General features: G+C 44.5%; 1 protein-coding gene across 3 annotated transcripts in view; it reads right to left on the bottom strand.

Annotated features, from left to right (window-relative positions):
- Positions 1 to 27,701, bottom strand: part of LOC121271773 (caspase recruitment domain-containing protein 11-like) — a 112,409-nt gene that overhangs the window by 46,370 nt on the left and 38,338 nt on the right. For all 3 annotated transcript variants that reach the window (XR_005941756.1, XM_041178032.1, XM_041178033.1), the window contains exons 5-10: positions 24,830 to 25,009; positions 20,571 to 20,720; positions 16,163 to 16,288; positions 11,186 to 11,395; positions 10,086 to 10,193; positions 5,611 to 5,650 (exon numbers count right to left, since the gene is read on the bottom strand). Coding sequence is in view for 2 of the 3 variants with exons in the window: in XM_041178032.1 (XP_041033966.1) it covers positions 5,611 to 5,650; positions 10,086 to 10,193; positions 11,186 to 11,395; positions 16,163 to 16,288; positions 20,571 to 20,720; positions 24,830 to 25,009 (814 nt within the window). In the remaining variant the exon portion in view is untranslated. The remainder of the gene's footprint in view (positions 1 to 5,610; positions 5,651 to 10,085; positions 10,194 to 11,185; positions 11,396 to 16,162; positions 16,289 to 20,570; positions 20,721 to 24,829; positions 25,010 to 27,701) is intronic.

Raw genomic sequence — 27,701 nt, 5'->3', positions numbered from 1 at the left:
GAGCAAATAGTTCCAGTTACATTTACCCACATTGTTTCCATACAGTCAGGGAAACGTCTACAAAGTTAGTCAAAAAGTTCTGCCATGGTTGTGTGACATGCTTCTGGCTGTTATTGTGTTATAGGGGGTGGGGGGGTGGGGGGGGGTTTATTTTAAATGGGTCAACCTGTCCATTCAGTGATGGATCAGCATTCGAGCATGTCCTCAAATCATCATCCCTAGGGCCTGAGTTTTGCCCGTGTCGGACAGGATCAGCGGGAGTGGGCAGGAGCGGACATGGAGCTGACTGCCTCCCGCGATCTGCTCCGCACCGCCATTTTACGCGGACGGGCTAATTAAGGCCGGCCCAGCGTAATACGTGAACGGTAGCGAAGCGCTATCTGTGCGGGTGGGACGGGCGGCAGGGGGGGCGGCGGGCGGGGTGTGTGAGGGAGGAAGGAGAGTCGGGTCCAGCGCTCTTTCATGCAGATGCGCGTGAAAGTGCGCCTCAACCCCACCCCCCCAACAATCCCCCCCGCCCGCCCCGAGGCACGGAGCTGCTTCAGGGAGATTGAAGCGCTTTCGAAAAAAAATAATTCAGTGCAATAAAAATGGAACGAAACATGTCCCCTCGCGGTGACTGTGTCACATGAGATGGGACGTGTTTTTATTTTTCAAACTAAGTCTTCATCCTATTTATAAACGTTTTAGGGAACCTCGTCCCTCTCGTGGATGAGGTTTCCTAAAAAAGTGAAAGGCCCTATGGCCTTTTTGCCTCCCCGCCAACCGCTGGGTTGGACGGGCAGTGTAAATTTGGAGTTAATTAGTTCTGTGACGGCCTTTACAGGCCTTTTCATTATCGGCGGGCGCGCAGCCCAGCGTAACCTCGCGAAACAGCGCGATGGTGTCAGGATGCAGCCCCCGGCACCATCGTGCATCATTTTATGTGTCGGTGTGTCAGGTCTGCCCTCTGCAGGCCAACTGTAAAATCCTGGCCTAGGTTTCCGTTTCCTAGCTGTGCGAGAATATTTGAGACATTTTGAGCCTGATTCAAGATATCAACGAGATAAACGGGATGCTGTCCCTGAGGCTGGTTCAGAGTAATTAACTTGCAGCAGCAAAGCTCAGTTCACACGAGTGACTTGGATCGAGATTCAAACCAGCTGTACAAACAGGTTAGAATACACACTGAGCAGAAATGTAACCCATCGTTTGCTCCTACTGTGCACCCTTCTGAGCATAAATGCTATGCAAACTGACTAAATAAGAACAATCACCCCTACTTTTAGCACTCGGTCAGATGCCAGCCCTCTGTACACTGTAAACGGGGACCTTCTCAGGGAGGCAAGCATCTGCGTCAAAGTCAAGCAGGGCTGTCATTGGAATTTATTCCCCACCTTGAGACCCACTTCTGGCCCATTCACTGGTGGAACTTGGCAGATCTGCCACTGCATGTGTGCCCGAGCCTTCACTCGCAGCCTGCCTGTCTACCTATCGGATGTTGAGAAAGCTGGAATTCATGGCTGCTTCTTTCTTGTCCAAGGCAAGGGAGCATTACAAGGAGCCGAGATTCTCCAAGTCACAGACACAGCCCTGTTAATGCAGCACAGTCTCTTATATTTCTCCACTCTTCTTGAGGTACAAAGTAGTCAAGAGCTTTCTCTTCCTTCACGTTTCCCCACTTTGCCTGAACCCAGTCCTCTATTCCCGAATTTGCCATTTAAATTGCCCTGAGCTGCACACTGTTCCCATGACAATGAAGGGCAGGTAATCATCGCAGCACCACACCTTAAACAGAATACACAGCACAGAAATAGGCCCATTCGGCCCGACTGGTCTATTCTTCACATGAGCCTCTTCATCTCATCCTATTAACATATTCTCCCATTCTTTACCATCTCATGTACTTATCTAACTTCCACTTAAACACATCTATGTTATTCACTTCCTCCCGGTAGTGAGTTCCACATCCTAACCACTCTCTGAGGAAAGAAGTTCTCCTGAATTCCCAATTGGGTTCAATGACGATTCCCTTATATTTGTAGCCCCCTACTTTTGATCTCCCACACAACTGGAAACATCTTCTCGACATGTGCCCACCAGCCTTCTCTTTTCTAAAGAAGGAGCTCCAGCCTATTCAATCTTCAATGATAGACTGTTACCATCCCTGTAAAGACCAATAACTTATAAAAAAAAAGAAGTTTGACCCTTCAGACAAGAGCTGAAAGTATAACATGACAAGTTTTCATGTTTTACTGTAACAAAATGCTAAAAGCACTTTTTATCGAGAAGGTGTAGCAATGTCTATAATGTTATTAGAAATTATTTTAAAATAGAGTTTTAGTGGTGTCTGTACCTATGTGTGTCTGTCTTAACTGGATTAAAGCCAGTGGTGTAGGGGCTTTGATGTATAGAAGTAGGTTTGAAATGTTAATTAGGTAAAGCTAGGGAAGTTAGAATGTGAAGTGTAAGGGAGCAATTTGCATTTTTAAATAAACCGTTCAAAAGAACAGGTGAAATATTATAACTAACCAGAAGAAGCCAAACAATGTGTTTATTTTTTCCAAAGCTTGCTAATAAAACTAGTGCTATGAAAGAGTTTTATTGTTAGAAGAGGTAAAGTTCAAAAAACCTAGTGACACAATGAGAATTTGCATTTGAAGAGGAAAATATGTATAAAGGAGGAGAAGGCTATTGGTAAAAGGAGACAGATTATAAAATCTAAAGCCTCCAGCCTGTAAGCCTCAAACTGTTGTCTGCAAGGACCCACAGCTGAAAGAAACTCATTTTGAATGCGACTGTCCAGAGTGTGCTTTGCCAGTGGTCTGCATTTTACTGTTGCCTTAGTGGAGGTGTAACTGGGAGTCAGATTAATTTGGGGATTTTTAGAAGTTATTAAAGTAGTAATTTGTAGACATATGTATGTGCTTACAATCATTTAATTAATAAATGTTTAATTTAGTTTTATAAAAAACCTCTTGAGACCCGGTGGTCTTATTATAACTGAATTCAAAGCCTGCATCTGGAAACACACAAATTGCAAAAATTGGTTACGACAGTTGTTTCAAGTTTCCCTCTGGGATTTGAACAGCTCAACATTTACCATCAGCTGTGTCGTAATACTATTGACTAGGCACAATCTTTATCGGCAACGTATACTTTAAACCACAAAACGGAACTTACCCCTTTTACTTTTAGCACAATTGGAAACACACTCCACAGATATGCTTTACACTGTCCTTAGTTCCATTCTCTGAGAACCCATCCATGGTGATTCTTAGTTCCCGAGGGTTTTCTGCTGTTCTTTTCCTTTTCAACCTTGGAACTTTTAATCTCAGAGCTATCTTCGGCAGTGAGGTTTTCCCCGAGATTCTTCCTCAGGCACAAGCTAGGTGGATCTTCCAGCCTTGCTTTAACTCCTCATGAATTTGGTCTTTTCAATCTAAGCGTGAGCTCCGACCTCATTTCTGCTTGGTGAACCACAGCACCTTGCTGCCTATAGCTGCTCACACTATCCAGGTCCTGGCAGACTAAGCTTGGCTGTGAGTTTTCAGGGATATCTGAGACCCTTCCCCTCTCAAAGTCCACCCCCATGGCAGCATGAGTCACATGGGCCTTGTATCCAGGTAGAAATACAGATGGGCAATCCTTGAGACCCCAATTCCCCTTAATCTTGGAAGTAAATGGGCACTTTAAGGCACACTGTTTACAACATGACATTCTCAACACTTTTCTGGGACTTTGGACACTCACAATCTATCCACCATTAGTACGCAGGCTGTTTCCATTGTCTCCAAGCGTAAACACCTTGTGTCTTCTTCCTAGCAAACAAATTTGGTCCCCTTTAATCTCTAACAGTCAAACCACCCAGGCCTTGGTGTCAGGCAGACTTCAGAACAGGTCACATACCCCTCCCCCACCCCCCACTCCATCCCTTCATTTCACCTTAAATTAAATACAAAGTCCAGAAATGTAACAATCTTATAAATCTCATAATTGTAACAATGTATAAACTCTACATTCTGGTATCATCCTTGTAAATCCACCCACCTTCTCCATTGCTCCTATATCTGTTTTATACTCTGGAGTCCCGGAGATAACACAATACTCTTCACACTGTTGCTAGTAAGTGAATGAGATTTAGCAAGTTTGCTCTATTTTTCTCACTCTTCAAGTGAGGGAGTGATCTCCCTCCCCCCTGCGCCCCCCACCCACCCTGAAGCCCAACATCCCAGATACCTCTGGGCGAGAGAGCCTAAACCTTCCGGCATTCCCCCCACTCCCAGCAGCTTCCATCATCCTAACCATAGCCTATCTACACCCTTCCTACATCCCTTTTGTGACCTCCACACAATCTTTCCCACGCCCAATCCAAATCCAACCCTGATCCTACCCTTCTGTGGCGCAGGATATTGGAACATCCCATATGTTTATAAACACACCCCAAGGGTAAAGAAATAAAATCTTGCATTTATTCATGAATTTTCATGACCTCAGGATGTCCAAAAGCACTTTACAGATAACATAGTAAAAAAAAGTGCTAGAATGTAAGAAAGGCAGCAACCAGTTTACATCCCAGCAAGCTGCCAAAAAACAGCAACGGGACAAAGACGAGATTATCTGGGCCTGAATTTTTCAGGCAGTGGAGGGGCTCGGTGGGAGTGGGCAGGGGCAATCGTGGAACCAATCACCGCCCACGATCGGCTCTGCGCTGCCATTTTATGCGGGCGAGCCAATTAAGGCCTGCCCAGCGTCAGACACGAGCCTGTGCGGGCGGTGGGGGGGTGGGTGCGGGGGGGGGGGTGGGTGGAGAATCGGAGCCAGCCCTCTTTCGTGCACGAGTGAGAAAGAGGGCTTCAATCTCCTCGAGGCACGGAGTTGCCTCAGGGAGATTGAAGGGCTATTGTAATTATGAAATAAATGGATGTAAAATTCAATTAAACACATCTCCTCGTGTCACATGAGATGGGACACGTTTGGATCTTGCGGAAAAACTATTTATTTACTTAATAAAAGCTTTAGGAAACCTTATCCCGCCCGTGGATGAGGTTTCCTAAAAAAACGTGAAGGCCGATTGGCCTTTTTGCCTGTCCCGCCCATCCTTTGTTTGGATGGGCAGTGTTAACAATTACATCAACCACGCCCTCAATGGCCTTAATAGGCTGCTAACATATTGACGGGCGCACAGCTAGTTCCAGCACGCGCCTGCCGAATGAAACGTCACGGGACTGCGCAGTGATGTCAGGACACACGCCCGATGTCACCACATTTCATGTTACCCGTCAGTGTGTCAGGCCTGGCGCAGCACACCGATTGAAAAATCCCACCCCTGCTTTTGTGATGTTAGTTTAGGGATGAGTATTAGCCAGGATACTGGGGAGAACTCCCCTGCATTTCTTCAAAATAGTGCCGAGGGATCATTTACATCCACCTGAGAGGGCAGGCAGGGCCTCGGTTTAATACCTCATCTCAATGTGGCACCTCCAGAGTGCCAGCTTGGATATGCTGCTCAAGTCTCCAGGCATACTTATTTACAGATTCCTTTCATTGTGTTTTTCTATCATTAAGGTTATCAATTCACATCTAAACATGTTTTCCATTAAGTGTGGTTAATGTGGATAGTCACTGTACCTGCAAGCTCCCTGCCTTGGGTTGATGATGATTCCGTTGTCTGGAAGAAGAAAAATAGAATTTAAACATGTGAATGCTCTATTTTCTCACCAGTCCTCCTCACTAGCTCTCATGCCATCATTTCTTTTACTGCTTGTTCATGGGATGTGGGTGTCACTGGCTGGGCCAGCATTTATTGCCCATCCCTAATTGCCCTTGAGAAGGTGGTGGTGAGCTGCCTTCTTGAACCCCTGCAGTCCATGTGGTGTAGGTACACCCACAATGCTGTTAGGGAGGGAGTTCCAGGATTTTGACCCAGAGACAGTGAAGGAATGGCGATATATTTCCAAATCAGGATGATGAGTGACTTGGAGGGGAACTTCTAGGTGGTGGTGTTCCCATCTATCTGCTCCCCTTGTTCTTCTGGATGATAGTGGTCACAGGTTTGGAAGGTGCTGTTGAAGGAGTCTTGGTGAGTTGCTGCAGTGCACCTTGTAGATGGTGCTGCCACTGTGTGCTGGTGATGGAGGGTCTGAGCACTGCATGTGGGGGTGGCATGGCAGTAATGTCACTGGACTAGTAATCCAGAAGGCCCTGGGGAAATAGGTTTAAATCCCTGAACAGCTGGTGGAATTTAAATGCCAAGAATTCATAAATTAAATTCATTGATCTGGAGTTGAAAGCTAGTCTCAGTAATGGTGGCTGAAAATAATCATTGATTGTTGTGAAACAAAATATCAGGTTCACTAATTATCCTTTAGGAAAGGAAATCTGTTGTGCTTACCTGACCTACATGTGACTCCTGACTCATAGCAATGTGGTTGACTTTGAGCTGCCCACTAAGAAGGCTGAGCCTGCCTCTCAGTTGTATCAAACCACTGTTGAAAAGCTGGACTGCATTGGTTCATGAAGGTTTCTGGCCACTGACTTCTCATGGGCAACAAATCCTGGCCTTGCCAGTGATGCCCACATCCCATGAAGGGGCTAAAAAGAGAATCATCAGCAGGCAAAGCTACTTTTTGTCACAAGGGCAGTCAAGTGGCTACTCTGTTTCTCAAACGGAAAGACTTATTGCTGGTTAAGACTCCATATACTTGCCCTTGACTCCATCTTCTCAGCTACTGACTCAGGCTGAATAAGGCAGAGCCTGAAGCTAGAGGTTTTGGACTCAACGTTAACCCTCTTGTCCTTTCATTGTTAACATCATTCCACTTTCACCTCCACAATGCTGAGCTCTGCTGAAACTCTTTACAGCCTTCAGGCTAAACATCTTCAACTGCCTCATTTGCATCCTGCCCCACTAGGGTTGCCAACCCTCCAGGGTTGGCCTGGAGTCTCCAGGAATTGAAGATCAATCTCCAGTGCACTGCTGCGTGTGCAACCCTGGAGAAAAATAGTCAGGACATTAAGAGAGGTAGTTTTAAAAAAATTTTCTTTGAACATTTCTCTTTACCATATGTAAAAATATTGATACGGGGTGGGGGAGAAAATGGCAATTTGGCTGACAGTTCCAGCACCATCCAATTGGCTAATGAGTCTTTTTGCTTTCCAATTGGCGTAGGAAGGCCGTACGTCACAAGGATGGATGTGTGGGCCAGTGAATGGCTGGAGCGAGGAGACAAGTCCTGTAATGAATCCTCCAGCAATACATTCAATTACAGTCGGCAACCCTATGCCCTACACCAAATACAACCTACACCAACCTACACCAAATACAACCCTATGCCCTACACCAAATACAACCTACACCAACCTACACCAAATACAACCCTATGCCCTACACCAAATACAATCTACACCAACCTACACCAAATACAACCCTATGCCCTACACCAAATACAACCTACACCAACCTACACCAAATACAACCCTATGCCCTACACCAAATACAACCTACACCAACCTACACCAAATACAACCCTATGCCCTACACCAAATACAACCTACACCAACCTACACCAAATACAACCCTATGCCCTACACCAAATACAACCCTATGCCCTACACCAAATACAACCTACACCAAATACAACCCTATGCCCTACACCAAATACAACCTACACCAACCTACACCAAATACAACCCTATGCCCTACACCAAATACAACCTAAACCAACCTACACCAAATACAACCCTATGCCCTACACCAAATACAACCCTATGCCCTACACCAAATACAACCCTATGCCCTACACCAAATACAACTCTATGCCCTACACCAAATACAACCCTATGCCCTACACCAAATACAACCTACACCAACCTACACCAAATACAACCCTATGCCCTACACCAAATACAACCTACACCAACCTACACCAAATACAACCCTATGCCCTACACCAAATACAACCCTATGCCCTACACCAAATACAACCCTATGCCCTACACCAAATACAACCTACACCAACCTACACCAAATACAACCCTATGCCCTACACCAAATACAACCCTATGCCCTACACCAAATACAACCCTATGCCCTACACCAAATACAACCTACACCAACCTACACCAAATACAACCCTATGCCCTACACCAAATACAACCCTATGCCCTACACCAAATACAACCCTATGCCCTACACCAAATACAACCCTATGCCCTACACCAAATACAACCCTATGCCCTACACCAAATACAACCTACACCAACCTACACCAAATACAACCTTATGCCCTACACCAAATACAACTTGCCCATTAGCCACTCTCACCGGCCACAATTGCTTTCCCCATCCCCCAACACATTAAATGAGGAAGAGTGTTTTGAATTCACAGTTGGCTCCAATGGCCTCCCTTCTGCAACTGCCTGTTGTCCCAGCACTGCATCATGTGTCTTACAAGGCCTCCCATGCAACCCACTTCTTATCTCCAGCATTTATAGGGTTGTTATCAGGAACCCCCTCGCTAAACACCTCTCCTTTCCTGAAATTAAACTCTGAAAATGCTGGAAAAGCTCAACAGGTCTGGCAGCGCTTGTGGAGAGGGAGAAAAACAGAGTTAAAGTTTTGAATCTGTATGGCTCCTCTTCAGAGCTTCTTATGGACTCAAAACATTCGCTCTGTGTCTCTCCCCACAGACGCTGTCCAACCTGCTGAGCTTTTCCAGCATTTTCTGCTTTGTTTCAGATTTCCAGCATCTGCAGTATTTTGCTTTTACCTCTCGCTATCTTTAAAAGCTTCCTCAGGGCCTATCGCTGGTACCTAGGCTGAGGGACTTTAGCTGTGCTGGGAGACAGAGGAGATTGGGTTTGTTATCCTTCGAGCCATGAAAATGCAGGGAGATTTAATGGAGGTGTCCAAACTTTGATTAAGTGGATAAGGAGAAACTATTTTCACTGAAAGCAGGCTCAGTAACCAGGGGACACAGATTTAAGATAATTCCAGAATATCCAGTAGGGGAAACAAGGAGAAAACTTTGTTTTGCTCAGCAAGTTGTTATAATCTAGAAAGCACTGCCTGAAACGATGGTGGAAGCAGATACAATAGTAACCTTCAAAAGGGATTTGTATATATACCTGACAAAGGAGAAATTTACAGGGCTATGGGGAAAGAGAAGGGGAGTGAGACTAATTGGATAGTACTTTCAAAGGGAAGGCTCAGCCATGATGGACTGAATGGCCTCCTTCAGTGTTAACATTCTATGATCTGGGTTACTGCGGTGGTAGGTTCATACATGACAAATGTTAATAGAATCCAAGCCGGTGGGTGAAGTCAAAACCAAGACACAGAGCTTTACATTACAAAAAGATTTTATTGACTTTGTTCAGTCTCGCTTCTCTCCTCTGACCCTCAGTGTCCCAGTTGTCCCTTATTTATATGTGCTCAAAGTACTTAATTAAACAATGCCCTTCGCCTGTGTATGTTAACAGAATAATAAACGTACTATTAAAAACTAATATACTGGGATTAGGAGCCAACTGTGTGAAGAGTTGGACAGCTAGCAGGACTTACAGCTCCAGAATGAAAGATTTCTGCCCGGAGATGAGAAGGAATTTGGGGTGACAGAATAGAATAACTTCACTAGCTTTCCAGCAGCGCGCTGGACACATTATTTAGGAACATTGAGGCTGTCCAGTACAATAACTCCTGACAACCTGATCCTCACTTGGCTTCCACAAACACACAAACACATGTCTGTGTTTACAAGCAGAGGCTACTGATTTGTGATCGGGAGTGAAATTCTGGCTGTTTCTCCTGTTGTTACTAGCTCAAACTGGGAAGCCTGGGGTCAGCTAATTCAGGGATTTGTTCTGGAACTTGATCTCAACACCGCAGAAAGCGGTTTGCTCTTTCGGCCAATGGTGGAATCATCGATATATTTGTGTTTACAACTTTTGGGTGGACAGCATAAGGTCCTTTCCGTCCAGGGGCATCAACCTTGGATGTCCTTGAAGGCAGAAGAGGTGGATGGGGCATAGTAGGGGGATAGGAGAGATACCCACCCTTGGGTACCAAATACATAGGCAATGTACCCAGGTCCAGAAAAACATACCTTCATGCCAGGCTGTCTGCAGAACTTTGGGAATGAGTCTTGCTCCGCGTCTGTAGTGCTACAGTCCTTGTTGCAGTCAATTAAATTTAAGTGGCCGTTCAATGAGTCCTGAAGAATCAAAGAAGATTGATGTCAACCGGGCTGAGATTAATCACTCGCTGCCCTCGATAACATTCTGATCGAACACCTTCCTGTCGGTTGACTCTGAGTGGTTAACTGCCCCACATGGGGTGCTGGTGAGCTACCCAGGTCAAGAGATCTGGCATCAATTCCTGCACTGAGCAAGCTGGTCTCTGTTGGCACAGCACTGCGATGCCAATGATTTATATTTCAGTGTCGCTCAGTGGGCACACCTCTTGGGTTATCAACTTGAAAGCCCAAACCCCACATCCATCTAAGTTGCCACTTGTCTGCAGCCCTGAGGCAGCGGTGAATTTTTAAGATATCATCTTCTGGCTGATATTCTCAACAAAGCTCTGCTCGAATTATAGAATCGTGTAGCACTGAAAGAGGCCATTTTGTTCTGCAAGAAAAGCTTTGCCTCACACCTTCAGCGGCCCTTTGACCAATTGGCAACCTCTGGACCCGTCAGCCATTGGAAACCGTTCACCCATTTGGGTCAATGTAAAACGTCCCATTCTAAAGGAGAGCAGAGAGACCTCCTGCCATGCTGGGCGATAGTTATCTTTCATCTGATATCACTAGAAAGAGATTCACTGTTCTAAGTGGTTATAATGGGGAGCTCATTGCCAGATGGAGTAGCTGAGGCAAATTGCATAGATGCATTCAAGGGGAGGCTATGAGAGCGAAAAGGGTGAGATGAAAATGGTTGGGAAGAGGCTCATGTGGAGTCTAAAAACTGACAGGCAAAAGGCCTGTTTCTCTGCTGTATATACTATTTATATACTATTTATATACTATTTAATTCTGTGTGACTGGTCACTGATCTCATTTCTGTTTAAGGGTACGTGTGACGTTACTACATTTTCCTACATAACTGCAGTGACTACAATTAAAATGTGACTAATAAGCTGTGCCCTATCCAGAGGGCACGAAACAAATGCAGGCTCTTTCTTTAAAGATTGATGTAAGAGATTTACACAGATATCCAGATAGTCCATGGAATTGTTGCTCCCTTTTAGTTGGTGTAGCTGGGATTTTAGGGTGCCAATCTCCCTGTCTTTCTTTGTCAGATCCATTTGAAGCTTGTCCATCTTCTCTTCCAACACCCATACCTGCCTTCGATACCTACTGTTATCGATCATGCTTTGAGAGTAAGTGGTCTGTGCCTCGTCACGAACCTTCAGAGCCTGTTAAATGGAGACGTTAAATAGTTTCTGGAGTCATACATTGTAATGAGGAGTCCCAGGGGTACTTGAAATCTGGTAAAATCCAGCATTGCATTACTACCCCTATATCACAGAGCATTAATTCACCTCTATTACACAGAGTATTAATTCACCTCTGTATCACAGAATATTAATTCACCTCTCTTACACAGAGTATTAATTCACCTCTATTGCACAGAGTATTAATTCACCTCTATTGCACAGAGTATTAATTCATCTGACACAGAGTATTAATTCAACTCTATAACAAAGTATTCATCTTATGATGAACAGTGTATAATTTTTAAGTTGAATTTAATGTATATGTATTTTTGTGTTCAGGAAGGTAGAGTGGTTCCAGGTTCACTTAGGTTTTTAATGATAAAAGCAAAATATTGCAGATGCTGGAAATCTGAGACAAAATCAAAATGCTGGAAAAACTCAGCAGGTCTGGTAGCATCTTTAGAGAGAGAAAAACAGAGTTAACGTTTCAAGTCCATATGACTCTTCTTCAAGCTGAAGAGAAGTAGGAATGTGATCGATTTTATGCTGTTGAAGAGAGGGAGAGGTAGAGGTGATGGAGCAAAATAGAAGGTCAGGGGTAGGTGGGAGCTCAGGAGAGATTTGATAAAGGTGTAATGGACAGAAGACAAAGGGAGTGTTAATGAAGGTTAAAGAAGGTGCTAATAGTGGCAAAAAAGTAAGATAGCAGAATGTGTTAATAGCAGAATGAGGTTCAACACTCTGTGAAAGCACAACATAGAAACAAGGGATAGATAGCCCTGTGTGGGGAGGGGAGGGGTCAGGAAAAACAATTACAAAAGGATCAAAATGGAGAAGAAGCTGTTGAACTCAATATTCAGTCCGAAAGGCTGTAAAGTGCCTAGTCGGAAGATGAGGTGCTGTTCCTCCAGTTTGCGTTGAGCTTCACTGGAACAATGCAGCAGGCCAAGGATGGACATGTGGGTATGAGAGCAGGGTGGAGTGTTGAAATGGCGAGCGACAGGAAGGTCAGGATTATTCTTGCAGACAGAGCGAAGGTGTTCCGCAAAGTGGTCACCCAGTCTCCCCAAAGTAGAGGAGACCACGTTGGGAGCAGCAAGTATAGTTTTTTTATGAGCCTTGGTGCCTAGATGTCTGGGTGGACCTGTGACTGAAAGGTCAGTCTTTTTTTAGTTTGGTGTGTATATATACGCATACATACATAGACATACATACACACACATACATATACATACATACACAAACATACATAAATATGCATACATTTATACATACATCTATATATACATATACATATATATACATATACATATTATATATATATACGCATACATATATATACATACACATACATAGATACACACACATATATATATATATATACATACACATGCACATTTTAATGAGGCTTTACAACCCCTGACATTAAAGAGATGGGTTAAAAAGGGGTTAGAAGTTTAGTAATTTTGGAAGAAACAAAGTAGAAAAAATCTGGGCTGTTGCCCTAGCGACAATCGTCTAGTGGCAGAAAAATACAAAGACAGAGAAAGACAGGAAAGAGTTCAGCGTGTGTCAGAGACTGAAGACAGGGATTTCCAGCTCTCTGAGATAAGAAATATTACAAGGCTATTGGGAGACTGAGTTTAGGGAACTCTTGTGTTTGTTCTGCAAGTGCAGTTTTGGGTGTCTCGGGGAGAGAGACGAGTTGAGTGTGAAACACCAAATGAATGCTCAAGAATCCAGTGGAAAATAAAATGTTTCCACATGTACCAGTCCCAAGCAAGGAGACTTTGTGTCTCTATTATTACTATTGGTAACTCTTCACTAGTTTGTGCATTTCTAAAGATATTGCTGGGTAAAGGAATATTGGGAAATTGAATCATCTGAGAAACATAGAAAACATAGGAAATAGGGGCAGGAGTAGGTCATTCAGCCCTTCGAGCCTACTCCACCATTCAATATGATCATGGCTGATCCTCTATCCCAACGCCAGACTCCCACTCTCTCCTCATATCCCTTGACAGCTTTGGAGTCTAGAAATTTATCTATTTCCTTCTTAAATATATTCAGTGGCTTGGCTTCCACTGTCTTCTGTGGAGAGAATTCCACAGATTCACCACCCTCTGAGTGAAGAAATTTCTCCTCATCTCAGTCCTAAATGGCCTTCTCCGTATCCTGAGACTGTGACCCCTTGTTCTAGAACCCCCGCCCCTCAGTGAGAGGGAATATCATCACTGCATCCAGTCTATCCAGCTCGGTCAGAATTTTATACATTTCAATGAGATCCCCTCTCATTTCTCTAAGCTCCAGTGCATTCAGGCCTATTTGACCCAATCTGTCCTTATATGACAGTCCTGACATCCCAGGAACCTTTGCTGCACTCCCTCTATGGCACGTCTATCCTTTCTTAAGTAAGGAGACCAAAACTGCACACAGTACTCCAGGTGTGGTCTCACCAAGGCCCTGTACAGCTACAGTAAGACAACCTTGCTCCTGTACTCAAATCCTTTTACAATAAAGGCCAATGTACCATTTGCCTTTTTAACTGCTTGCTGCACCTGCATGCTTGCTTTCATTGACTGGTGTACAAGGACACCCAGGTCCCTTTGTACATCAACATTTCCCAATCTATCACCATTTAAATAGTACTCTGCTATTCTGTTTTCCCTAGTGAATAACTTCACAAATCCACATCATACTACATCTGCCATGTATTTGCCCACTCAACTTCTCTAAATTGCCTTGAAGTCTCTTAACATCCTCCTCACTGCTCACATTCCCACCTAGTTTTGTGTTGCCAACAAACTTGGAAATATTACATTTGCCTTCATCATCCAAATCATTGATATTATATTATGAATAGCTGGGGCCCAAGTTCTGATCCCTGTGGTACCCCACTAGTCACCACCTGCCACTCCGAAAACAATCCATTTATTCCTGCTCTCTGTTTCCTGTCTGCTAACTCATTCTCAATCCATGCCAATATATTACCCCCAACCCCATGTGAAGGGTTTTCAAAATTCCCACATTTTTCATATTAACAAGGATATGACTTTTGGACTTTTAAATTGCTGAGTTGAGTGTGGAACCCTGCAGACAGGAGGCTGGGCCCATGAAGGCCTGGGACTGGACATGCCTGGGCTTGTTGAGTGTAGTGTGGTGTTTTTGCCTGAAACCAGACAACGAGAGGAGACAGAATACACATTCTTCCCTTTAAAACACTCAAACCAAAGACTTCATGTTACACAAAACTAAAGCCCATCAAAATCTTGCATAAATAATCGCTACTAATTACTAAGGCAGGAAGGCAGCAATCAATGCAATTATACGAACCCATCAATACTCCACACTTACAATGGCTTTCGGTTCAAAACTAGTTATGGGGGCAGGAAGACAATGATAAACATCATGTGAGCCCATTAAAAACAACGAGACAACAATCACCGGAGGAAGCCCACCAAAATCAGAAAACTAACCTTGATTTGGATTCCGATAAGGAATTCGAAAGACAGTATAACTGGGCAGTCAGTTACAAAGGAGGGGGAGAGAAATCAGCTAGCAGGAGGGTGGGAAGTTTTGAAAGCGGTTTTTGGCAGTGTGCAGTTTAAACAGGGAGCTGAGCCAAGCAGAGGACGGAGATCTGGAGGTTTGCAGGCGTGCAGGCAACTTCATGGCGAGGGGTGCGGGGTGGTAGGCTCAACCGGAGACAACAAGGTCAGAACCGCAGCCCTCCACAAAGATTGACCACTCATAACCGCGTCCTCCACCCACAGACCAGGACCACTTGGAGACAGCAGGCCCCAGAGGACACAAAGAGTGTACCCCGAAACTGCAGCCGGCTTACCTGGCTGGATTTTGAACTGTCAAGGAACCCTGGTTGGTGAGCATGATCCCTGACCTCTCCTAGTTCAATTTAGTTAGGTTTTGGGGGTGGGACAAGAGTAAGGGGATTAGTAGCGTGATTTTCCCTCATTATGCCGTGTGCTCCCCATTCTTAACTAAGTTTACTTTGTAAGTCTGTATAATTTCAGTGTAATCCTAACGTTATAAGTTCATTTGTGACTTCAGTAAACTCAGTTTTTTTCTTGCACCAAAACCAGTTGTCTGCTGCACTTTGTCACAATCCCCAAATAAGTCCAAGGTCTAGAACCCAGGGAGTGGGAGTGATTCAAACCACTCAGAAGTCAGAGGTGGAGCTGACACACACACCACCCTCCCCTACACCAAGTGCTTTAATTTCCTCTTATGTGGGACTTTATCAAAAGCTTTCTAAAAATCCAAATACACCACATCCACTTGTTCTCCTTTATCTATTTTGCTAGCTGCATCCTCAAAGAACTCCAGTAGGTTTGTCAAACATGATTTCCCTTTCATAAATCCATGTTGAGTTTGTCTAATCTCGTTGATATTTTCTAAGTGTCCTATTATCAGTTCCTTTAGAATAGACTCTAGTATTTTCCCTACTACTGATGTTAGGCTAACCAGTCTGTAATTCACTGTTTTCTCCCTGCCCCTTTTTTTAAATAGTAGGGTTACATTACCCTCAAATCTGCTGGGACTGTTCCGGAATCTTCTTGGGTTTATATTGAGATCTTTTATCTGGTGTAATATAATTCATTTTTCTTCTTTTAATAAATGTTTTATTCTTTGTATTAAAAGGTTCTGCCCCCAATCTACAAAATGCAAATGGTTCAGTTTGAATGGTTAATGGACAGGAGATTTGTTTTTGCTGAATCTGGGGTTTACCTGGTCTCGTTCTTTCTCCACTTCTTCCAGTTGTTGTAAAATGGTTCCCATCCTGCGCTTGTGCATTTGACATTCTTTCAGGAGCATCGCAGACTGGACTCCAAGCTCTTCTTTCTCTCTCAGGTACTGAAGCAACATACAAACATACAGGTTAAGAGAATAGGCCATTCGGCCCCTCGAGCCTGCCCCGCTATTCAATGAGATCATGGCTGACCTGACTGTAACCTCAGCTCCGCCTTCCCACCTATCGCCGGTAACCTTTCACCCCCTTGCTTTATCAAGAATCTATCTACCACTGCCTTCAAAATATTCAAAGCTCTGCTTCCACCACCTTTTGAGGAAGAGAGTTCCAAAGGTTCACCACACTCTGAGTAAAAAAAAATTCTCCTCATCTCTGTCATAAATGGGTGACCTCTTATTTTTAAACCATGACCCCTTGTTCTAGATTCTCCCACAAGAGGAAACATCCTCTCCACATCCACCCTGTCAAGACCCTTCAGGATCTAAAATGTTTCAATCAAGTCGCCTCTTACTCTTCTAAACTCCAGCGGATACAAGTCCAGCCTTTCCTCATTAGACAACCTGCCCATTCCTGGCATTAGTCTGGTAAACTTTCTCTGAACTGCTTCCAATGCATTTACATCCTTCCTTAAATAAGGAGACCAATACTGTACACAATACTCCAGACTTGAAAGGCTTCTTTTGGTAATTGGTGAAATGCAATTGAAAGGGGATCCCTAGATGGGGACATTTATGTTGCCTGATTAAGTTGCACGGACAGGGTTAACTGGGCTTAATTAGCTGCTCTCAGTGTACTTGGGGGGACTATAATTGGGCTCAACTCACTGGGTTATTGAGGAGCTTCTGCCTCTCCCTCTCCCTCTCTGTCTCCCCAAGTGACCTCAGCTCAAATTGTGCGTGCAGATGAACATCGAGTGAGAATAGCGTCGCATTTGGCTTGTGAGGCCGTTCGATGGAACGTACGGAAGGAGAAGAAATCCTCAGTGCCAGCTCCGAGACAGGAGTGAGCAGGCGGAACGAGCAATTGTGAACCAGCGCCTTTCGACAAGAAGAGTGAAAACTGAAAGCAGGACAAATCATTCTTTCCATTTGATTTTTAAGTGGTTCCGACATTAAGGGAAGATTTTTTTCCGTTGGCGAGTGGAGGCGGGGCCTGCCCGCCAACGCGTAAAATGACGCACGGTGACTTCAGGCGGGGGTTCTGATGTCACCGCGCGTCATTTAGATTTTCAGTTCAACTTGGCTGCGCACCTGCCGAACTGTCAAAGGCCCATTAAGGCCATTTAAGACCTAATTAATTCAATTTAATGAGCTGCCCGTCCAGCCTTAAGAGTTAGTGGGGGCAGGTGAAGAGCCCAGGCGGCCTGTGTGTTTTTCATGAAAACCTCATCCACGGGTGGGACCAGGTTCCACGAAGTGTTTTAAAATCTAATAAAAATTTATACATTTATTCATTGACATGTCGCAGTTCATGTTTTAAAAGTGTTAAAAACCTTTATTTAAAACTTTAGCACGGAAACAAATCTCCCTGAAGCACCTCTGTGTCTCGGGGAGATACTTGCTCTTTCGCGCGCTTGAGCAGGGAATCTCCTCCCTCCCCCACCCCCCGCCCCCACCCGCACAGCCAGCGCTCAGCGCTTCCGGGCAAGTGTCATGTTAGGCGGGTCTTAATTGGCCCACCCATGTAAAATGGCAGTGTGCCGCCAATTGGGGGCGCCGATTGGAGGCACGCCCACTCACATCCGCTCCTGCACTTCCCCCTCACCAACTGGTGGGCGGGGGGGGGGTGGAATTTTCCCCCAAGACTTTCTTTTAACAGTCATTTGGTAGTAGAGAACTCATATCGCTGACAAATGATTTACGCTGTTGAAGATTTTTATCTTGCACTCATCAGGACAGCTCGGAAAATACCAACAGTAAAGGGAACAACAATTTATACCTGCATGAGAGACTTTCTCTGCTGCATTATCTTTGGCAGTGCCTCCACCAATCAGAGTCCACTTGCCAAACATTCGGCACTCTCTTCTCATGTGGTATAAGTTTTTGTTCCCTTTACTGTTGGTATTTCCTGCAAATCTGTCCTGATGAGTGCAAGGCAAAAGCTTTGATAGCCTGTCTCCTTTTCTCAGCAATATTTTCTTTTAAAGGAATATAAGCCTGATCTTGCAGCAATACATTTCCAGGATAGGCCATTCTTCTGACTATCTTAGCCAAGGCTTAGAAGAAATAGGAGCATGAGTAGGCCATTCGGCTCCTCGAGACTGTTCTGTCTTTCAATATGACCATGGCTGATTGTTTACCTCAACTTCACCTTCCTGCTCTATCCCCATTTCTCTTAGTTTCCTTAATGTACAAAAACCTATCAATCTCTGTCTTGAATATGCTCCGCAGACAAGGGAAACATTTCTCCAGGATCTACCCCATTGGGTTCCTTAAGAATTGTATACACTTCAATGAGATCACCTCTCATTCTTCTAAACTCCAAGGAATATAGGACTTGCCTACCTAATCTCTCCTCATAGGACAATTCCTCACATCCCAGGAATCAATCCAATGGATCATCACTGCACTCCTTCTATGCTAAGTAAATCCTTCCTTAGGTAAGGTGTACACAAAACTCCAGATATGGTCTTGCCAAAGTTCTATATAACTGTAGTAAAACACCTTCACCCTTATACTCCAATTCCTTTGTAATAAAGTCCAACATATCATTTGCTTTTCTAATTCTTCCTAATGCCAAAACTGCATGTTGTCTTTCTGTGATTTGTGTACAAGGACACCCAAATCCCTCTGAATGCCAACTTTTTCCAGTCTCCCACCATTTCAAAAATATTGTAATTTTCTATTTTTCTTACCAAAGTGAAAACTGTGCCAAACTCCAGGCTGTATTACAGACTGTCAATTCTAAACTGGTTGAAATCTGGACCAAGGTTTTCAAATTATGTTCATTCACAAGGTTTCAGTGGGTAGCACTCTTGCCTGTAAGTCGTGGCTGACACGTCAGTATGGAGCACACAGTATTGGCTGACACGTCAGTATGGAGCACACAGTATTAGCTGACATGCCGGCGTGGAGCACACAGTATTGGCTGACATGCCGGCGTGGAGCACACAGTATTGGCTGACACGTCAGTATGGAGCACACAGTATTGGCTGACACGTCAGTATGGAGCACACAGTATTGGCTGACACGCCGGCGTGGAGCACACAGTATTGGCTGACACGTCAGTATGGAGCAGACAGTATTGGCTGACACGCCGGCATGGAGCGGCACCAATGGAGGTGGATATTTTGGATGTGCTGTGAAACCATCAGGTGTCAGGGAAAGATCCCATGGATTATTTCAAAGAAGAGTAATGGAGTTCCCCTCAATGCCAACAGATATTCGGTATCCAAAATCACTTAAATGGATTAGCTGATCATTATCATATTGCTTGTTCATGGGATCTTTCTGTGTGCAAATTGGTTGTTGCATTTCCTAGATTATAGTAGTGGCTACACTTCAGAAAGTGTTTCATTGACTTGAAAATGCTTTGGGATGTCCCAAGATTGTGCAGTGTGCTTCATAATTGCAAGAATTTCTTTCCAAACATTTCTAATATTCTCAGAGAGATCGTGTTGCTATCTGTTCAATGGGATTCATCATTCTGTGATCTGGCAGGGACCAGAGAGCACACCTCTCATTCACCACCTCCCAGATCCCAAAAGTGTGAATGCAGAATCTGAAGGGTAACTTAAGGCATCGACTAAAAGAATATTCAACTAGGGGTATGTAAATTATAATGAGAAATATAGGAATTCCAATCAACATTAGCCCCCACTACAAACTCCATGCCCTTGGTGCCAGTTTCAGTCCCAAAGGAATGTGCAAACATATGAATTAGGAGCAGGAGTAGGCCACTCAGCCTTTCGAGCCTGTTCCACCATTCAATAAGATCATGGCTGATCTGACTATACCCCTGATAACCTTTCACCCCCTTGTTAACCAAGAATCTATCCAGCTCTGCCTTAAAAATATTCAAAGACTCTGCTTCCACCACCTTTTGAGGAAGAGAGTTCCAAAGACTCACAACCCTGAGAAAGAAATATTTCTCCTCATCTCTGTCTTAATGAGTTACCCTTATTTTTAAACAGTGACCCCTTGTTCCAGATCTCCCTACAAGGGGAAACATCCTCTCCACATCCACCCTGTCAAGTCCTCTCAGGATCTTAAAGGTTTCAAATAAGTTGCTTCTTAATCTTCTAACCTCCAGTAGACACAAGCCCAGCCTGTTCAACCTTTCCTCATAAGACAACCCGCCCATTGCAGGTATTAGTCAAGTAAACCATCTTGGTCTGAAACACAGTGTTCGAAGCTGGACCATTCTGTCTGATCTGGATTCAATTACTTTATCTCGGAGTTCCTCTGCTTGCTGGAGTTCCATGGTAGTGTTATGGAACTTCTCCACCAATTCCTGTCTGTCTTCAAGTGCTTCCTTCCGATCATGATCCATGATATCCAGAAGTGCCTTCTCTGTGGTGGGGAGACTGTCCTTTACCTGCCAGGAGGATGAACAACAGAGATTTGTTTTTTTTTTATAAAAACAAGGAAAGGATTTGAGGGGTTAACTTCAACACAGCGAGTTCCATTTCCAATTTATGTTAGGGTGGCAAATCAGATTTTTAGTCTTGACCTCCAACCCTGAAGTAAGGAACTGATCAAAATTAATACAGCAATATCTCCATGAAGGGGCTCATTCTGTCAGATGCTGTACAACTATATGAGGTGGTCTTGAATATTTGCAGTCTATTTGACCATGGAAGTTATCACAGCACAAGCTCATCAGGTACCCACTCAGCATCAGCCCAAGTGTATTCCTCACTGAGGTCCCTCGCTAGCTGGTAATTTTGTTGCGCTCCCTCTGACTAGTGAATGAACATTAAGGAGACTGCTATCCCCGCTGAACTCAGTTACTCCAGCACAGGTTAGGGGTGGGGCGTAGGATCTACAGGTCCATATGGGTTGATAATACAGTTGTGTCAGCTGCTGCTGGTGGATAGAGCACTCAAATGGAGTCCGAAGGTTGTGGGCTCCAGTGGCACTCCAGTGGTGTGAGCACTAAATCGAGGCTGACAGTCCAGTGCAGTGGACAAGCAATAGGAGCAGCGGTGTGCCATTTGGCCTCTTAAGTCTGCACTGCCATTCGAAAAGATTGTTGGCAGCCTGACTATGACCTCAACACCACTTCCCTGCCGATCCCCCACAACCCTTGACTCCCCAATAGTTCAAGAGCCTGTCTAAGTCAGTCTTGAATATATCCAGTGGCCCAACCTCCATGGCTCTCTGGGGTACAAAATTCCAAAGATTTACAACTCCCTGAGGGAAGAAGTTCCTCCTAATATCCATCTTAAATGGGAGACAGCTTATTTTTAAACTGTGAACCCAGTTGCAGATTCACCCATGAGGGGGAACATCCTCTATTCACCCACCCTGTCAAACCCGTTGTATTATTATAAAGATATAATAGTACCTTGGGCTTATTTACTGTACAAGGTACAAGGCACCAATCACCCATAAGGGATTTGGGTAAATACGTTGTGGGTTCATTTATTAACATTTGGTACATGAGAACAGTTAGACTTAGGTATAAAGCTTGAAGACATCAGAGCTGTGCATGTGTGCTCTGCTCAAAGCAAAAGTGAAACTAAGACTGGGTCACATGACACATTTTCCTTCTAGTAATGACACGCTGCTATCCAATAAAGGCATATTACAACACCCCCCTTTCTTTTTAAAGATACTTTTCCCCATTCTAAAGAAGTATAATTATTTACAATACATGTTCATGTTTAGTTACCATTACACAAGTGTATAGAATTGATGAATCTATGAAGCTCTAAAGCATAATCTGCTGGTACACCCAGATTTTGTGATGGCAACCTTGTCTGGGGGTGTCTTTAATTGCTCAGTGATCCGTGGGATCGTCATTCCTGAATGTTGTTCCTGGTTGCATGTGGCATCTTGTTCTAGATGTAATTGAACTGTACGTTGGTTGAGGAGCGGGAATGGATCTGACTTATCCTCGGTTACACCTCACCATTGCGCCTTTGTGTGTAATGAATTCATGGGACCTTGGGCCCAAACAAATCCTTGTCACATCAGCTGATTGCCATGTACCTTCTGTGGCATCCTGGGTGTAAACATGTTGTCCCTACTGTAAACTTGGCAATTCTGTACCTGTATTTCTATTGTGCATGTTGGTCATCTCCTCTTGTAGTTTTAAAAATTCCCCTCTAGTTTCTGAGAGAGTATGATGGATAAGAGTTGGTAGATTGGTATGGACTGGTCTGCCAAACATGAGCTCTGCTGGTAATGGAATAGTTCCACTTAAAAGGTGTCACTCTCAGATGTAATATTGTAACGTGTAGAACATGCTTGGTCTGTCCACATTTGAAAATGAGGGATTTCACTGTGTGAATTATTCATTCAGCTAGGCAATTAGATCTAGGGTAATGAGGAGAAGAAGTAGTGTGATTGATATTCCACTTCTCACTCATATCCTGAAATGTGTTTTTATTCCAGCCCACACCCTGGTCACTTGCCTCTCCCAGTGGAGCTAGCCCGGTGCTGGTTCTCTTGACGTGCTACCCAACTCATGAAGCTGACAGGCTACGTGCTGCAATCTCACCATGACCGATTTGTCTGCTTACCAGCTCTTTACTTCTCACCGTTGTGTCTCCAAGGCTTTTCTTTGCAGTCATTTTCAACACTCTCCAACTTCGTTGTGGTCTGACCAAAACATCGAGGGTCTTCCCAAGCCACAGAGCACGATCTAAGGCTGAATCACCATGTTGTACCTGTGTTTAACCTTGCTGCCAACTGTTTGACCACTGCTGATCACCATGTAGTGCTATTATGATATACTTTGGGCTTATTTACTGCACAAGACACCAATTGCTCACAAAGGATTTGTATAAACACATTATTATTAAGACATTTGAAAAATTAATTCATGGGATGTGGGCTTTGCTCACTAGGCCAGCATTTATTGCCCATCCCTAATTGCCCTTGTTCAGGGAGCAGTTAAGAATCAACCTGGAGTCACATGTAGGCCAGCAGATTCCATTCCCTAAAGGACATTAGTGAACCAGATGGGTTTTTACAACAATCGGCAATGGCTTCATGGCCATCATTAGATTTTTAATTCTAGCTTTTTATTCAATTCAAATTCCACGCTCTGCCATGGTGGGATTCAAACCCAGGTCCATCAGAGCATTACCCTGGGTCTCTAGATTACTAGGCCAGTGACAATACCACTGTGCCATCACCTCCCCTTGTACTAAGTGGGTGATGCACTGTCAGAGGTGCCGTCGTTTGGATAAGCCAGAGGCCCCGTCTGCCCAGATGTAAAAGGTCCCGTGGTATAACTTTGAAGAAAAGCAGACACATTCTCCCACATGCCCTGGCCAATGTTTATCCTTGGACCAATATCGGAGCTTACCTGATCGTCACCACATTGTAATTTGTGGGAGCTGGCGACGCACAGATTGGCCCCTGAATTGCCCAAATTAATACAGTGACTACACTTTGTTTACTGTTTACACTGTGCATTCTGCCATCGAGGAATTCTTCCAACACAATCTCCAAGTTCATATTAGTTCTGCTGTTTTGTGGAATTGCCAATGATGTGAAGGCTTTTGATTGTTTTGAGAGTGAGGTGACTACATGGCAGACTATACTTGGATTTTAGAGGGAGGGTGCTGGAAGAGGTGAGCATCATTCCACACTTTACAATGCTCTGGAATCATTAGGCACTTGACAGCCTGCCGGACTTAACACTGAGTTCAACAACTTCAGATCATGAACTCTCTCCTCCATCCCCACCCCCTTTCCGATCTCCCTTTTTCCAATAATTTATATTTTTGAAATATATTTCTCTTTTCCCACCTATTTCCATTATTTTTAAATGTATTTCCATCCATTGTTTTATCTCTACCTTTTAGCCTATTTCGATCCCTTCCCCCCACCCCACCCCCACTCAGGCTATCTGTACCTTCCCCCCACCCCACCCCCACTCAGGCTATCTGTACCTAGCTTGTCCTGCTTTCTACCCTCAGTGTCCCCATTAGCACATTCCTTAGATAATATCACCACCGTCAACACCCCTTTGTCCTTTTGTCTATGACATCTTTGACAATCTCTTCTTTGTCTCCACCTATCACTGTCCCTCTATCCAGCTCCACCTGTCCCACCTCCTCAACCAGCTTATATTTCATCTCATTTCTATATTTCTTCAGTTCTGATGAAGAGTCATTTGGACTCAAAACTTTAACTGTGTTCCTCTCTGCAGATGCTGCCAGACCTGCTGAGTTTTTCCAGCTACTCTTATTTTTGGTTCTGAAATCATTATCTACATTGCAGTCCTGGAGTGATACTAGCTCGAGGTGTCTTTTCCAGGCCAATATGTTGTGAAGTGGCAGGCGAAGCCCTACTATAAAATGAATGCTAAATTGGAAACTTGTCTCTTAGACCCATAGGATGCCCTGTGTACAACCTGCTGCCAGGGTATGGGAGCAGGGGGGCTTATTTCTGAGGCTGCAGCAAAATAAAATGGCATTCTATATTCCACTACTTCCCAGTGTTGACAAGGCAGTGGAAGTTAATTACCTGCACAATGTGTTGCAGCTCCTGAATTGTGGTCTGTAACTGGTCGTTGTTGAGCTGCAGTTTTCTAATGCTTTGCTTGCTCGGCAGGTTCTCGATGTCCTCCTTCAGCTTTCTGGAGAGGCTTCGTTCCATCAGGCACTCCTCCTCAATCCCGTGCAGCTTGCATTTCATCTGGTCATTCTGGAAGAGAACCCGTCAGGTTACAGAGAAGCAAAGTCAACCCTGGCCCGGTTCTTACCCACGTTGGATTCTGGCCCGTCACCCAGCTCTGGATGACTGGTCCCATTCTCACCTATCCAATCATAGCCAGATAGTCACCTGCAGTGGCTTCTCTTCTCACTTCCACACCGTTCCCTCTGGTGTCCACCTATCCTTGATACCCACCTGTTTCTCATCTACATGCTACCCCCCAGATGACTTCATCTAAAAGCGTAAAATGCATGCTCTACCTCAACATACGAGTTAGAAGGAGTAGGCCACTCGGCCCCTCGAGCCTGTTCTGCCATTTAATAAGATCATGGCCATGGCTGACCTGATTGTAACCTCAACCCCACATTCCTACCTGCCCCCAATAACGTTTCACCTCACCCCTTGTTAATCAAGAATCTATCTCCCTCAGCCTTAAAAATATTCAAAGACTCTGCTTCCACCACCTTTTGAGGAAGAGAGTTCCAAAGGCTCTGAAAACCTCTCTCAAAGCTGTTCTGCTTCTGTTTTTTTTTATTATTCGTTCTTGGGATGTGGGCATTTATTGCCCTTCCTTAATTGCCCTTGTTTAGAGGGCATTTAAGAGTCAACCACATTGCTGTAGGTCTGGAATTACATGTAGGCCAGACCAGGTAAGAACAGCAGATTTCCTTCCTTAAAGGACATTACTGAACCAGATGGGTTTTTATGATAATTGGCAATGGTTATGGTCATCATTAGACTTTTAATTCCAGATTTTTTTAAATTAAATTCCACCATCTGCCACGGCTCTGTGGATCACCAATCCTGTACAACAACACCACTGCCTCCACAATGCTTTCCTAACTTCCAGGATCGGATAAGCAGAAATTCCTTCCAAATTAAATATTGGGAAGACTGAAACCTTGGTCATGGTGTACAGCTAGGGTTGCCAACCCTCCAGGATTGACCTGGAGTCTCCAGGAATTGAAGACCAATCTCCAGAGACACTGCTGTGTGTGCAACCCTGGAGAAGAATCATTGGGACATTAAAAAAGTTTTTCTTTTGACATTTTCTTTGAACATTTCTCTTTTCCAGATATAAAAATATTGAAAATGGGGGAAAAAGGTTGTTTGGTTGACAGTCAAGCATCATCCAATTGGGTAATGAGCCTTTTTGCTTTCCACTTGGTGTAGGAAGACCATCCAACAAGGATGGATGTGTTGGCTGACTCACGGCTGGAGCGTAGGAGCAAGTCACGTGGGGAAACCTCCAGGAATACATTTACTCACAATTGGCAACCTTATGTACAGCTCATCCACACCAATTGCAGTACCAGGGCTTAGAAAATAGTTGGCACCATGTTCATTTTACAGGCACTAAACAGGGACCTAAGCCCCCAAAATAAGGCTGGTGGGAAGTGTGTGCTCATTTTGAGCTGGAAGTGTGCCACCTGCCATATTGGTGTAGGCACCCACGCCTGAAACGGGTTTTAGGCTCTTTCAATATTCGAGAAAGAGGCCGAGCACCAGTTGCAGCCTCCTGGATTGGCTGCAGGGACACATGTGGCCTATTATGCATGCAGCCCTTAAAGGGACCTCTGCAGGCCACAGCCAACAAGTGAATGTTTAAAATATACTTACCTGAATATGAAGAAGTGGGAGTGCTCTTCCTGACTCTGCATTAAACCACAGAATCACAGTGCAGAAGAGGCCCTTCGGCCCATCGAGGCTGCACCGACATGTGAGAAACACCTGACCTACTTACCTAATCCCTTTTATCAGCACTTGGCCCATAGCCTTGAATGTTATGATGTGCCAAGTGCTCATCCAGGTACTTTTTAAAGGATGTGAGGCAACCTGCCTCCACCACCCTCCCAGGCAGCGCATTCCAGACCCTCACCACCCTCTGGGTAAAAAAGTTTTCCCTCACATCCCCCCTAAACCTCCTGCCCCTCACCTTGAACTTATGCCCCCTCGTGACTGACCCTTCAACTAAGGGGAACAGCTGCTCCCTATCCACCCTGTCCATGCCCCTCATAATCTTGTACACCTCGATCAGGTCGCCCCTCAGTCTTCTCTGCTCCAACGAAAACAACCCAAGTCTATCCAACCTCTCTTCGTAACTTAAATGTTTCATCCCAGGCAACATGCTGGTGAATCTCCTCTGCACCCCCTCCAGTGCTGATCATTCTCCTCAAATCCAGGTCATGTTCTCAACCTGACTGACCATCCCTCCCCATCACAACTCAGAGCCAGTATTGTCACCTTTTTTTTAAAAAAAATCATTCGTGGGATGTGGATATTTATTGCCCTTGTTCAGAGGGCATTTAAGAGTCAACCACATTGCTGTGGGTCTGGAGTCACATGTAGACCAGGTAAAGACAGCAGATTTCCTTCCCTAATAGACACAGGTGAAACCAGATGGGGTTTTTATGCCATCATTAGATTTTTAATTCCAGATTTTTATTGGATTGAAATTCCAACCTCTGCTATTTTAGGATTTGAACCCAGGTCTTCAGAGAATTACCCCAGATTACCCGTCTAGTGACTATACCACCATGCCATCACCTCCCACTGTGCTCATTAACCTGTGTCTGAGGAGACCAGGAATTATAATCCTCCCCAGTTTAAATAAAACATTTCAAGCATTGAGCTTGAGAAATTTGCCCTTCGGTACCATTTCTCCCTTCGATATCTCCTGTTT

Source organism: Carcharodon carcharias, chromosome 31, assembly GCF_017639515.1.
Source record: "Carcharodon carcharias isolate sCarCar2 chromosome 31, sCarCar2.pri, whole genome shotgun sequence".
Classification (NCBI taxonomy): Eukaryota; Metazoa; Chordata; class Chondrichthyes; order Lamniformes; family Lamnidae; genus Carcharodon; species Carcharodon carcharias.
The sequence above is the reverse complement of the archived record's forward strand: the minus strand, read 5'-3'. Positions and strand labels throughout refer to the sequence as shown.